Source organism: Muscardinus avellanarius, assembly GCF_963383645.1.
Source record: "Muscardinus avellanarius genome assembly, chromosome: 14".
Lineage (NCBI taxonomy): Eukaryota > Metazoa > Chordata > Mammalia > Rodentia > Gliridae > Muscardinus > Muscardinus avellanarius.
Window position 1 is genome coordinate 90,409,734 of NC_137800.1, and position 10,853 is coordinate 90,420,586.

General features: G+C 52.7%; 1 protein-coding gene across 1 annotated transcript; it reads right to left on the bottom strand.

Annotated features, from left to right (window-relative positions):
* Nucleotides 1-900: 900 nt before the first annotated feature.
* On the bottom strand, nt 901-8,664 carry LOC308273055 (small ribosomal subunit protein eS10). Its single transcript, XM_080710165.1, has 6 exons — nt 8,644-8,664; nt 7,753-7,902; nt 7,373-7,544; nt 4,185-4,262; nt 1,222-1,277; nt 901-983 (listed from the first exon to the last, which is right to left on the bottom strand). Exons 2-6 carry the CDS (start codon nt 7,900-7,902, stop codon nt 942-944), a joined length of 498 nt encoding a protein of 165 aa, XP_080566291.1. The 5' UTR covers nt 8,644-8,664; the 3' UTR covers nt 901-941.
* Nucleotides 8,665-10,853: the final 2,189 nt, after the last annotated feature.

Sequence of the window (10,853 nt, forward strand, 5' to 3'; positions counted from 1 at the left end):
GAAGATGGATATTGGGCAATGACTTCAAAATCTGCTGTTCCAGAACTGAGGGTCAAGTCCAGAGCCTCAGGCCAGGGAAGCATAAGAGCTGAGCTCCACCACCAGCAGCCACCTTCTTTTGCAAAACTGGGGATGGAACCCAGGGGCATTCTACCTTTGAGCTATACCCACAGTCTTTTTTTTTTTTTTTTTTTTTGCGGGTCTGGGGATGGAACCCAGGGGCATTTGACCTCTGAGCTACACCCCCTGCCCTATTTTTTATTCTTTATTTTGAAACGGTCTCACTGAGTTGCCAAGGGCCTCAACTAAGTAGCTGAGGCTGTCCATGAACCATGATCCTTCTGTCTCATCTGCCCAAATGCTGTGATTACAAGCGTGGGCCACCACACCCGGCTCCCACAGTCCTTTTAATTCATTTTTTTGGTGGTACTGGAGATGAATCCCAGGGACATTCTACCTCCAAGCCTTATTTTGAAACAAGGTCTCAGTGAATTGCAAAGGGCCTCATTAAGTAGCCGAGGCTGTCCTCCAACCACAATCCTCTGGTCTCAGCCTCCAGAATACTGAGATTATAAACATGTGCCACCACGCCCGGCTCACCAGCCAGTTGTGTGTTGATTCGTACAGACCATGAGCCTGTAAGGCTGGGATTAGTAAACTGCGGGCCTCAACACCGCTCAGCCCTAGAGACCAGCACTTCCCACAGCTGGTCCGAGGCAGGGCGCCGGGGCAAGGCTGCACGGAGGTGCTGGGCAGGGCAGGTGGCACCCCACAGCTCCAGCAGCACGAGGGCGTCAGCCTGCACCTGCACGAGGCCCTGCCGCTTCCCTTATGCCTGACCCTTAAACCATTCCCATTCAAGCTGCAAAATACAAAATAGCCACACGGATCAAGTTTTTAGAGCTACAAGTTTATTTAGCACGAAGCAATCCCCGCCGACTTCACTGAGGTGGCTGACCGCGTCCTCGACCAAACCCGCCTCTCTGCAAGAGAAAGCAGCATTAGCTATGGAGCGCCGTGCCGCCCGCAGTGGCCTGGCTAGCCTGCGGGCCTCACGCCACAGTGCCCCGCCAACCACACCTTCCAAGGCCGCGCGGCCAACTCCGCGCCCTTACCCATGTGCCCACGCGCCCCCACGGGACAGCTTGTTCCTACTACCCAGCAACTCAGACACCCTGCCCTGGACCAGCGTGCGAGTGACAAGCGGACAGGGATACTCACAAACTGGAATTCAGTGGCTGATCCAGCCCCAGCCTCGGCTTTCTTGTCAGCACCAGCTGCAAAGAGAAACCCCAATTCAGAGACACAGTAAGCCTTTTTTTTTGGGTGGTAGTGGGGATGGAACCCAGGGGCATTCTACCTCCAAGCTACACCCCCAGCCCTACTTTATTCTTTATATTTTGAAACACAGTCTCACTGAGTTGCAAAGGGCCGCTAAGTAGCTGAGGCTGTCTGTGAACCATGATCCTCCGGTCTCAGACTCCCGAATGCTGGGATTACAAGCGTGCGCCACCACGCCCAGCTGGCATTGTAAAATCTCATCTCCCGAGAACAAGGAAGAGAAGCCATACCACCCAACCATGGGAAAAGCAGATGCCTCCTGCTGGCAGGACCCATGTGCGGCCCACCCTCCAAGCCTAGTCCAGGGCGGCTTCCCCAGGAAGGCTGCCCTACCCAGAGGACTAACTCGAGCGTCACCACTCGTCCGCCCCTCGCGTGCAGACGGAGCACAGGGAGAAACCGAGACTGCAGCAAAACACAACCAAGTGTTGTGTCGTCCTACCGGAGGGCGGCCACCCCTCCAAGGAGAAGAGCGCAGAACACTTAACGCAAAGCAACGTGACACTACACTGACGCATACAGGGACTGTGTTAAAACACCTTCAGCGGAGTGGTGGCGCACACCTGTAATCCCGCGCTTGGAAAGTGGAGACGGGAGGATCAAGCAGGTTCGAAGCCAGCGTGCTGGCTTGAGACCCTGTTTCCAAATAAAATATAAAATGGGTCTGGGAGTGTAGCCCAGAGGTAGAAGGGTTCCTTCCCCAGTACCAGTAACAACAAAACACCTTTAGCCGAGAGTAGCAGTGCACGCTTGTAATCCCAGTATTCCGGAGACAGACAGGAGGATCCGGGTTCGTAGACAGCCCCAGCTACTTAGTGAGGCCGTTTGCAACTCAGTGAGACCCTGTTTCAAAATAAAGAATAAAAAATAGAGCTGGAGGAGGTGTTGTTCAGAGGTAGAATGCCCTGGGTTCCATCCCCAGTACCACTCAAAAACAAAAACTTTAAGCCAGGCATGGTGGCACACACTTGTAATCCCCGCGCTTGGAAGGTGGAGACAGGAGGATCGCGCAGGTTTGAAGCCAGCTGTGCTGGCTTAGGAGACCCTGTTTCCAAATAAATATAAAAAAAGTATAAAATAGGTCTGGGAGTGAGACAAAACTCAGGGGCATTCTACTTTAAACATATATCTTTAGCCATAGTGTTTTTAAAATTTATTTGGAAACAGGGTCTTGCTAAGTTGCTGACAGCGTAAGTCAAGAGGCTGGACTTAAACTAAACTGGCAATCCTTCTATCTCGGCCTCCCAAATGCTAGGATTACAAGCTTGTACGTCACTGCAGCCAGCCGCTATTTATTGCACTGGGGATGGAAGCCCTTCTACCTTTGGGCTACACTCCCAGACCCATTTTTACATTTTATTTGGAAATAGGGATTCACTAAGTTGCTGAAAGCCTCTTAGGCTGGTTTAGAACCCGCAGGACCCTCTCGTCTCAGCCTCCCAAGTACTGGGATTACAAGTGTGCCTACTGTGGCTCATCCTAACTTTTATTTCACACATGAATCAAAAGATGCCAAGACGGAGGAAGTTATGAAAACTCTTCGGCACTCAGGAGGCAGAGTCAGACGGATGGCAAGTTCGAGGACAGCATCAGCAAATAATGAGACTCTCATTAACCTAGTAAGACCTTGTTTCAAAATAAAAATAGAAGCCGGGCGTGGTGGGCACGCTTGTAACCCCAGCATTCAGGAGGCTGAGACGGGAGGATCGCGGTTCGCGGACAGCCTTAGCTACTTAGTGAGGCCCTCTGCAACTCAGTGAGACCCGGTTTCAAAATAAAGAAGAAAAAATAGGGCAGGGGGTGTAGCTCGGAGGCAGAATGATCCTGGGTTCCATTCCCAGACCCGCAATATAAATAAATAAATAAAATAGGGCTGGGGGAATATCTCAGAGGTAGACTATCCCTGGGTTCAATCCTTAGTACATACATTAAAAAAATCTCAACCTACCTTTGAATACTCAACCAAAAAGTGCTAACAACCCCGTTTACTTCTTCCTCTCAGCACCCAAGCCATCCGACATACACTTTATCTCCCAATACCGGGGACTGATCCTAGGGACATTCTACCACCGCATTACACCGTAACTCTATTTGAATAATTTGAAGTAGGACCTCACTAAGGTACTGAGGGCCTTGCTCTAAGTTGCCGAGACTGTCCTCGGACCCGAGATCCTCCTGCCTCAGCCTCCCAAGTACCACTCTGCCCTACTTCTGAGCTCCACTTCCTCAGCCCCATTACTTCTTTATTTTGGAACAGGGTCTCACGAAGTGGCCGAGGCTGGCTATGAACCTGAGATCCTCCCGCCTCAGTATCCCAAGTACTGGGATTCCAAGGTGCGCCACCGTGCCTGGCTTTGTTTTGTTTTGAAACAGGGCTTTACCAGGTCGCTAAGGGCCTTGCTCTTAATTGCCGAGGCTGCCCCACGCCCGTGGCTCTCCCGTTCGCCTCAGGCCGTTGCCACCACATGGGCTTCCACACACTCCCATCACTAAATGCTTCCTTGATGAGACCGCCTTCGCCTGCCAGGCAGACGTCTCTGCTCTAGCACACAGCACGAATCCATTCAGGAACAAGCACTGTGGCCCTGGGTCAGCACAGGCAATCCGCTCCTCAAAAGCGGGATCCTGCCGTAGGGAGAGCCAAGCAAGCCCGGCTCTCAGGGACCTTCCGACACAGATCGCACGGCCCAGCTGTGCCAGCTGTGCTCTGGTCACCTCGGAATCCCGAGGGCTGAGCCCCGTTCTACCAAACAGCCACAGCGGGAACCCAATAAGGATCCCAGCTCCACCCCGGGGGCCCAACGAGGACCCCGCAGCCCAGGCGCGGAAGCTCCGCTACTCACGGGGCACAGCGCTCCGTCTGTAGGTGTCTCTGTCGGCTTCTCCTCTCGTGAGTCTTGCAGGTCGCTCTCCTTCCAGGCCTGCACAAATACACACCGTCAACACAGGGCCCCGTGGGAAGTCGGTTTCCTCAAAACCAAGAATTCTGGCATTGCCCTCCTGCCCCCGCTGGGCAGCCACAGGATTATGTTGGGGTTAATGGGGACAGGAGTTCCCTATACCCAGAATTTTCGGCCATAACCTTTTCCCACAGGAAGTATCACTAATGACATCTCAGCTAAAATGACCTAAAAACACTGTTGCCGTCGTGGTACACACGCCTGTAATCCCAGCACTTGGGAGGCTGAGACAGGAGGATCACAAAGGTTCGAAGCCAGCCTCAGCTACTTAGTGAGGCTCTCAGCAACTCAGTGAGGCCCTGTTTCCAAATAAAATATAAAATAGGTCTGGGAGCATAGCCCAGAGATAGAAAGTCCCTGGGTTCCACCCCCAGTACCACCAAAAAAATAAAAAATAGGGCTGGGGGTGTAGCTCAGAGAGGTAAAATGTCCCCACAAAAGCCCACTGTTTTTCTCCTATTGAGTTTCTCAACATAAAGCTGTTCATACTACTTTACGTAGCAAATCCAAAAACGCAGCAATTTCTACAAACATCTGAGTAGCAAAAATGTGAACGTGGCCCCTACTTCCAAGTAGAAATGTAGTATATAAAAAAGAGGCACATGCCGGGCGTGGTGGCGCACGCTTGTCATCCCCGCGCTTGGGAGGCGGAGACAGGAGGATCGCGCAGGTTCGAAGCCAGCCGCGCTGGCGTAAGAGACCCTGTTTCAAAAATATAAAATAGGTCTGGGAGTGTAGCCCGGAGGTAGAAGGGCTTCCAGGAACCCCAGTACCACCAAAAAAATAAATAAATAAAATAAAAAAATAAAAAAAAGGCACGTAAATTGAAAGCCCCAACTCCAACAGCAGTCATGTGATCTAGAGCCACCAAGACGTCATCGCTTCTCTTGGGCCTCTGCACACAGCTTAGAGGTGCAACAGACACGAGTTACAGTTTTACTTTTTGGTACTGGGAATCAAACCCAGAGGCATTCTACCTCCAAGCTACACCCTCAGCCCGATTTTATTTATTTGTAAGCAGGGTCTCACTAGGTTGATTACGAGCCTCACATAAACCTGCGACCCTCCCATGTCAGCCTCCCAAGTACTGGGGTCACAAGTGTACGCCACCACGCCTGGCAAGGGACATATTTTAAAAGCTAAAATCTACCTATAAAAAAAAATATTCCGGCTGGGCGTGGTGGCGCACGCTTGTAATCCCTGCACTTGGGAGGCAGAGACAGGAGGATCGCGCAGGTTCGAAGCCAGCAGCGCACGCTGGCTTAGGAGACCCTGTTTCCAAATAAAAAAATGTAAAAATAGGTCTGGGAGTGTAGCCCGGAGGTAGAAGGGGCTTCCAGGAACCCCAGTACCCCCCCCCACACACACACAAATCCCCAAGCCAGGCATGGTGGCGCATGCTTGTAATCCCCGCACTTGGAAGGCTGAGACAGGAGGATTGCACAAGTTCAAAGCCAGCCTCAGGTACTTAGGCTTTCAGCAACTTAGTGAGACCCTGTTTCCAAATAAAATATAAAAAAGGTCTGGGAGTATAGCCCGGAGGTAGAAAGCCTCTGGGTTCCACCCTCAGTACAACCAAAAAAAAAAAAAAAAAAAAAAAAAAAAAAAAAAAAAAAATCCCTGCCGGATGTGGTAGTGTATGCTTGGAAGCCTAGTACTGGGGGGGGGGTGTTAAGCCAGGAGGATCGCAGGCCCACAGCCACCCTGGACTACTAATGGAGACCCTGCTCCAAAATAAAGAATAAAAACAGGGTTAGGGGTGTAGTTCAGAAATGGAATGCCCCTGGGTTCTATCCCCAGCACCATAAACACCCCCCCCAATAAAGAGCTGGGCATGGTGATAACGCAGTACCAGAGAGGCCGAGACAGAAGGATGAAAGCCAGCCGCAGCAGCTTAGGACTATTTTCCTTTTTTTGTGGTATTGTGAATTGAACTCGGGAGCACCTACCTCTGAGCTTACACCCTCAAACCTTTTTATTCCTAATTTTGAATCACCGTCTCACCGAATAGGTGAGGCTGGCCACAAATCTGTATCCTCCTGCCTCAGCCTCCTAAATACTGGGATCACAAGGCTGCGCCACCTATCCCAGCAGACAGTTTTCAAGTTTAAAAAAGTTTTTTTTAACAGGGTGGGGGGGGTGTGGCTTGGACATAGGATGTCCCTTGGGTTCAATCCTCAGAATCACACACACACAAAAATGCAATCTAGTGTTCTCTCTCCTCAGTTACCCTGGCACATTCCTGGAAGCCATCATTGGAATACAAACTATTTCTGCAGTAGAAAAACAAATGCTGGGTGTGGTGGCGCACGCTTGTAATCCAGTACTTGGGAGGCTGAGAAGAGCATCCCAGGTTGTCAGCCTCAGCTACCTAGGTCCTCTGCACCCAGCCTCTCAAAGGGTAAAAGCAAAGTTGGAGGTGTGTAACTCGGAGGTAGACTGTCCCTGGGCCCGATCCCCAGGGATGCAATAAATAACCGTAACTTCTGTGGTGAGCGGTAGTAAGTAAACACACCCAGAAGCTAGCTAGCTAAACAGACCAGCCATCAGCCCACACGCTCTCTGTGACAAGTGCTCTCACCTCGACAAAGCACAACTGCGCCACCGAAGACGGCGGGCGGGAGCGAGGCGGAGACTCAGCGCCTCTCTCAAAGGAGCACCCTCGCAGCTGGGCAGCGCTCTGCTTCACCCCTCTATTTACGATTTGTGCCCCCCTTTCCAAGAGTCTAGACTCTTCGCTTTGGTGACACTTTGGTGGGCCGACCTGCACTTCCCGGGGATGAGCACCTCACTTGACAAGGACGCAGTCCCGCGGGCTCCGCCATGTATCTGGGTGTGCGCACCCGCATGGGGAGGCGGCCTGGGTCCAGCTCAAAGGGCCTGCAGGCCACAGTCCCTCTAAAGCTGGCTTTTATGATGAACTAAGAACTCCCCATTCCCGCACACAGAAGAAACTAGTGTCACATACACCTGCCCCCCCCCCCCGTGCATGCACACAGCTGTACACATACACCTGCCCCCCCAGGAGCAGCCTCAGCAGCCCTTGGAGGCTATTTATCTGGACACTATACCTTTGGGCCGAGGCCTGCCAGTCTCTGGCCGGCTGCGACGCAGGGTGGCAGGCACGATCTCAGGAGGCAAGTGGAGGTAATCACGAAGATACTGGATGCCCTCGTTGGTGAGGTACCAGTAGAAATGTCTCCAGGCAAACTGTTCCTTCACGTAGCCACGAGACTTGAGAGACTGTAAAAAAAAAAAAAAAATCCCAAACACCCTAAGACAACTAAGCTGCGGCAGTGTACACTTGAGTAACAGTTCCAGCAACTCAGGAGGAATTGGCCTGGGGAACACACGATATCAAAAGAGATATCTGGCTTACTGCCTTGTAAGACAGCAAGCAGGGCAGGCTGCCCTCACCTCTTGCTGGACTCCCATCTCCGTGACCCCATACCTGCATGGCCTTCATGACGTGAAGGTTGGGCACGTTCTTGTCTGCCAGCTCCGGATGCTTGGGCATGTGGACATCCTTCTTGGCTACCATCACTCCCTCCTTAAAAAGGAGTTCATAGATGGCGATCCTGTTCTTCTTGGGCATCAACATCTGTAAGGAACAGCATGAAGAGTACCTGCGAGCCATGTGACTGAGGTCCAGTAATCGAGTTCATGACCCTCCAGCGATCACACAGTACCGCCCGGGGTCTAGAATTCAAACTCACAGAAGGGAGGACTACGAGATGCAAATCCAATCAGAAACCTGCTCTTCCCCCACGCCCAGCAAAGCAGGTAGGGAAAAAGGCCGCCAGGACGCTGGAGCGGGGCCGGGTGTACACTTGCTCGACTCCACAAACTCTCACAACAACATCGGTACAGGGGAGGGAGGCCGGGCCGCGGCACTGTGTTCCCGTGGTAATGGGCCCTCGGGGGCCGTACCTAGCGCGGAAGCGCGGCCCGGAAGTGGGAAGGCGCCGCGTCTCCACAGGCTGCGCCCCCAACCCGGGCTGGGGCCTCCACGCCGTCAACTGCTACACTCCTTCCCCAACCAGCGCGCCGGGCCGCCTGCAGCGGAGTCCTGCCCGCGGGAGAGCGCAGGCGGCCGCGGCCTGCCTTGCCTCGCCGGGCGGGTCCCCGCCAAACTCCCCTCCTCCGCCATCCCGGCACCAATCTTCCCTCTCAGCGTCCCCTATCTGCCGGCACTGAGCCCCAGCCGCTGTCGCTGCCTAGAAATGGCAACGCCGGGAGGGAGAGGGAAGTCTCCGAGCCCGAGCCTGGAGGGGCGCGGCCGCTATGGCGACAGGATGGCCCGGATGGGGGCCGATGGAACCCGAGCGCTAGAGGAACTCACGGCGGAGGCTTCAGGGTCCGAGGCCGAGGCTGGAAAGGAAGGGGCATGCGCGGCGCGGCGTCTCTTCCGGGCGGCGTGGCCCCGCCCCCGCCAGGACCCGCGCGCGGCCTGGGGTGGCCTCGGCGCTGCCTGAGCGCGCGGACCCGACCGCCCGTGTGCGCATGCGCGAGGACGCCGCGGGAGGAAGCCTGCGAGCCTGGGAGCCTGCGGTGCGGAGGAGTGGGTCCCCACGCTCCGCATTGTGCCTTTTTTCCTTCTTGTATAGTTTAAAATATGTAAATGATCAATTCCCTTTGAACGGGAAAAGAGATAACGCGCCCATAAAAAGTAACAATACCCAGCATTCGGGAGGCTGAGACCTGGAGGATCGCAGTTCGCGGACAGCCTCAGCTACTTAGTGAGGCCCTCTGCAACTCAGTGAGACCCGGTTTCAAAATAAAGAATAAAAAAAAATAGGGCAGGGGGTGTAGCTCGGAGGTCAAAAGCCCCTGGGTTCCATCCCCAGACCTGCAAAAAATAAATAAATAAAATAAATAAATAAATAAATAAAAAGTAACAATAACAGGCATGGTGGCACACCCTTGTAATCCCAGCATTAGGGAGGCTGAGATCACAGGTTCGCCAGCCAGCCTCAGCTACTTAGGCCCTTGGCAACTCAGTGAGACCCTGTTTCAAAATAAAGAAAAAAATAGGAGCCGGGCGTGGTCGCGCACACTTTTAATCCCAGTACTTGGGAGGCTGAGATAGGAAGATTGCACAGGTTCGAAGCCAGCCTCAGCTACTTAGTGAGGCTCTCAGCAACTTAGTGAGACCCTGTTTCCAACTAAAATAGAAAATAGGTCTGGGGCTGTAGCCCGAAGGTAGAAAGCCTCTGGGTTCCATCCTCAGCACCAACCGCCTCCCCACACACACACATACACATATGTAGCTGTGAGTGTAGCTCAAAGGTAGAATGCTCCTCTGGGTTCCACACCCAATATGGCAAAAAAAAATAAAAAAGGGGGGGGGGTTTAATAAAATCTGTCCTAGCCTGACTGAGGAAGCCCCGGGGGAGCTGCGCACTGCCCGGCCAGCACCATGCTGTGGCGGTTTCTCTCTGGGACTGTCAGGACAGGCCAACCACGGCACTGCTCTGGCCCTAAGCTGTGTGTTCCTTAACAGACTCGCTAGCCCACCTCTCTCCACTCACCCCTTCCTAAAGCCTGGTCCCTCCCCACTCTGCAGAAACAAACCTCCGCCATCTGACCCCGCCCTGGGAGTTTGCAGGAGGTGGGTCTGAAACATTCCCAGCCTGGCCCAGCCTCCCTGGCAGCCCTCCTCTGGCCTCTTTGCTCCTGTGTGGGCGGCTACTCTGCCCCAAGACATGACAGGTTATTATTCTCAGGACCAAGATGAAGGCCAGTCCAGGGAACACGCGTTGACAGCATCCTGGGCCGGCTGTGTGTCCCTGTCCTTGACAGGACAATCCACGGACCAGCGGCCCACAGGCTGCCGAGGGTGGGTTCAGCCCTCAGCTGCAAACCTGAGTCTTTCTCCTAATTCCCGACATTCTGTTTAACAGAAATCTTTCTTTTTCTTTTTTTTTATTCTTTTTTTTTTTTTTTTGGTGGTAATAGAATTTGAATTCAGGCGTATTCTACCTTGGAGCTACACCCCCAGCCCAATTTTTTTATGCTTTATTTTGAAACAGGGTCTCACTGAGTTGCAAAGGGCCTCATTAAGTAGCTGAGGCTGTCCGCAAACCGCGATCCTCCTGGCTCATCCTCCCAGATGTTGGGATTACAAGCTGCGCCACCACGCCCAACTCCGACCAATTATTTTTAATAGCATTTAATATCTTAAACCCATAGATTTAAGTCTATTTGATTGATTTAAATTTATTTCTATTCTTATCCTATTGAGCTCCAGTGGCCCAGTGGGTGCCTCCCCAGCCTGGCTCCTGATCCCTTTGACATGACCCTATTAGTCTTCTAGAGCTTCTTTGCTGCCTGCAGGTCAGGGGGAATCTAAAGTAGACTTGAAATAGTATTTCTCCAAGAGCCTGAAAAAAATGTATATATGGAAAGAGAGAGAGAGAGAGAGAGAGAGAGAGAGAGAGAGAGAGAGAGAGAGAGGTGTGTGTGTGAGTGCACTGGGGGGGTCCACCCAGAGGCGTTCTACCTCTAAGTTACATCCCCAGTCCTATTTTATTTTATTTTATTTTATTTTGA

Bases quoted from the DNA above. Each gene is read 5' to 3' on its own strand.
- LOC308273055 (XM_080710165.1), bottom strand. From the start codon at position 7,902: ATGTTGATGCCCAAGAAGAACAGGATCGCCATCTATGAACTCCTTTTT. The intron at 4,263-7,372 runs GTATAGTGTCCA...GTATTTGTGCAG, and splicing joins TGGCAGGCCTCGGCCCAAAG to GCCTGGAAGGAGAGCGACCT. The intron at 1,278-4,184 runs GTGAGTAGCGGA...TTCTCTTTGCAG, and splicing joins CAGACGGAGCGCTGTGCCCC to CTGGTGCTGACAAGAAAGCC.